Raw genomic sequence first — 3,228 nt, forward strand, 5'->3', positions numbered from 1 at the left:
AATGCCACGCAGACAGAACGTATCTGTCTTTCATTCAAGATAATGGGCCAACGCGTATTGGGCCTCTAAGCTACAGTACTGGGTTCGAATTAATATGGTATCAGAGCAGGTCTAGTACCTGCTCTGCTTCCGTTGCCATCGCTGCTGTTTCTTGGACCTTCTTGGGCTGGGTTCTTGAAATCTTTCTTTTACCACCATGGAACAATCTGATCAGACCTTCAATCCAGCAAGCCCATTCTATCTACACCCGGGAGAAAACCCAGGTTTGACTTTAATCACTCAAGTTCTTAATGAAAATAATTACTCCTCATGGAGCAGAGCCATGAGAAGGGCTTTAGTTTCGAAAAACAAAGTTAAATTCATAGACGGGTCAATTAAAAGACCTCAGAAAAATGATGATACCTACCATGCATGGGAAAGATGTAATGTGATGATTCTATCATGGATGACGAAGACCCTATCTCCTCATATTGCTGAAAGCGTCATCTACGTCGAAGAAGCGAAAGAATTATGGGACGAGCTTAAAGAGAGGTTTTCAAAAGGGGATTACTTCAAAATCTCAGATTTATTGCAAGACATACACTCAATTAAACAAGGAGAACGTGGAGTCAGCCAGTTCTTCACTGCCCTGAAGATTTTATGGGAAGAATTGGAGTCTTTAAGACCAATACCAGTCTGCACTTGTGAAATACCATGCAACTGTGACTTGTCCAAGGTTTCGTTGAAATATAGAGAAATGGAGCATGTGATTTGCTTTTTGAAGGGTTTGAATGACTCTTACAATACTGTTAAAACACAAATTCTTTTAATGGATCCCTTACCAAATGTTAATCATGTTTTCTCTTTGATTATCCAACAAGAAAGACAGGAAAAACAGAGTAACACAGATTCCAGAATTCTGGTTAACATGGCTGAAAGAAACAATCAGTGGAAACCTGACCAGAGTTGGAGGAATCAGGGACGTGCTACTGGAATTCGTGGACAAGGCAGAGGAAGGGGAAGAAACCCAAATTATGGAAAGCAATGCTCTTATTGTAATAAGATGAATCACACGGTTGATGAGTGCTATTCTAAGCACGGGTATCCCCCATGGTATAAGAAGGAAGATAAAAAGAGTGACTGGAACACTGTCAATGCTTTTCAAAACAACAATGACTCTGAGAGCATTCTGAAGACTCAACATCAGACTAACAACAGCTGTAATCCCAATCTCTTCACACCAGAACAAATGCAGAAACTTTTAAAGATGATAGAAAAGACAGAAGAATCATCCATTCACAAGATTAACCAAGTTCAGAGGCAAGAAACAGAAAACAAACCAGGTAATTCCTCCTGGGTTATTGACACGGGTGCAACAGACCATGTCACACATGATAAAACTAACTTTACTATTTTCTACAAAATTAAACCTATTACCATTACTCTGCCAAATAAAACTGTCATCACTACTGAATATGCTGGAACTATACGTTTTACTGAGAATTTTATCCTTTTCAATGTTCTTTACATACCTAATTTCTGTTTTAATCTGATTTCTGTTCAGAGTCTCATCAAAGACTTAAATTGCAATCTAATATTTTCCTATGAGAACTGCCAGATAAGGGAGAATCNTTCATTGAAGACGATTGGATATGCTAAACCTTGGAATGGTCTCTACTATCTACAAGATTTCCCTAAACCAGAACAAAGAGATATTGACAAGGCTGTTTTCTCTTTTAAAAAGACTGATGTTAATCTGTGGCATCTTAGANTANGGCATCCTGGACATCATGTTGTAAAACGCATATGTGAAATGTTTCCTTATGTTAAGATCAAAACTGATATTGTATGTGATACTTGCCATTTTGCCAAACGCACAAGTTACCTTTTAAGAAAAGCTTATCTGTTACCACTGAATGTTTTGAAGTTATCCATTGTGATATTTGGGGGCCATTAAATATTGTTTCTATTCATGGACATAGATACTTTCTTAGTATAGTTGATGATTACAGCAGACACACATGGGTTTTCCTAATGAATAATAAAGGACAAACCAAAGATCTATTACAAAATTTTATTATCAAAGTCAAGAATCAGTTTAATAAAATGATCAAAATCATTAGATCCGACAATGGGCCAGAGTTTAATTGTGTTAATTTCTATAATATGCATGGTATCATACATCAAAGAAGTTGTGTTGAGACTCCAGAACAAAATTCTGTAGTCGAAAGAAAACACCAACATATACTCAATGTTACACACAGTCTTCTTTTTCACTATAATATACCCAAAGTTTACTGGTCTTATGCTATTGGGCACGCTGTGTATTTGATAAATAGGTTGCCTTCTCCTAGTCTTGAAAATAAGACTCCTTATGATATGCTTTATAATCTACCTCCTACCTACTTAGATCTCAAAGTGTTTAGGTGTTTATGTTTTGCTTCTACACTTGAAAACAGTAGAACCAAGTTAGACCCTAGGGCTAGAAAAGGAGTTTTTCTAGGGTACAAAAGTGGTGTAAAAGGGTATATTGTTTTAGATATAAACACTAAGGAACTATTCATAAGCAGAAACGTAATATTTCATGAAGAAATATTACCTTATAAGAATTTTCAGGACAATCAGCAAAGTCCAGAAAGTAAAGAGGATGCAGATGAGTTCTTCACTGACCTTTCAAAGGACTATTATCCCACTTATGAAGACCAACATGATGAGCTTGAGGATATTAACCAAGGTGAAGAACTGGACAATTTTGCTACCACAAATGACAATCAAGAAAATTACAGACACAGAAGACCAGAAAGGACTAGAAAGACCCCTGCTTATTTGGAAGACTATGTCCACCAGGTGAACCATTCCTTAATTGTAAAAAATAACTTCAAAACTCCTTACCCGATTTCTAAAATACTTTGCTATGACAACTTATCAGGGAAACATTCAAAATACATCATGACTATCACTGGGAATAAAGAACCCCAGACTTACAATGAAGCTAAAGACAAAAGGGAATGGATAGAGGCAATGCAGAAGGAAATTAAGGCACTGCAAGACAATAATACTTGGGCCCTGACACAACTACCACCAGGAAAGACTCCTATAGGATGCAAGTGGGTATATAAAACTAAGTATAGAGCTGATGGAAGTATTGAAAGACACAAGGCACGGTTAGTTGCAAAAGGGTATACTCAGCAGGAAGGAATGGACTATCTAGACACTTTCTCACCAGTTGCAAAATTAACCACTGTTAGA

General features: G+C 37.0%; 1 protein-coding gene across 1 annotated transcript; it reads left to right on the top strand.

Moving 5' to 3' along the window:
- Positions 1-196: 196 nt before the first annotated feature.
- Positions 197-2,932, top strand: LOC106776772. The gene is made up of 3 exons (XM_014664242.1): positions 197-1,825; positions 2,596-2,826; positions 2,909-2,932. Exons 1-3 carry the CDS (start codon positions 197-199, stop codon positions 2,930-2,932), a joined length of 1,884 nt encoding a protein of 627 aa, XP_014519728.1.
- Positions 2,933-3,228: the final 296 nt, after the last annotated feature.

Source organism: Vigna radiata, chromosome 11, assembly GCF_000741045.1.
Source record: "Vigna radiata var. radiata cultivar VC1973A chromosome 11, Vradiata_ver6, whole genome shotgun sequence".
NCBI lineage: Eukaryota > Viridiplantae > Streptophyta > Magnoliopsida > Fabales > Fabaceae > Vigna > Vigna radiata.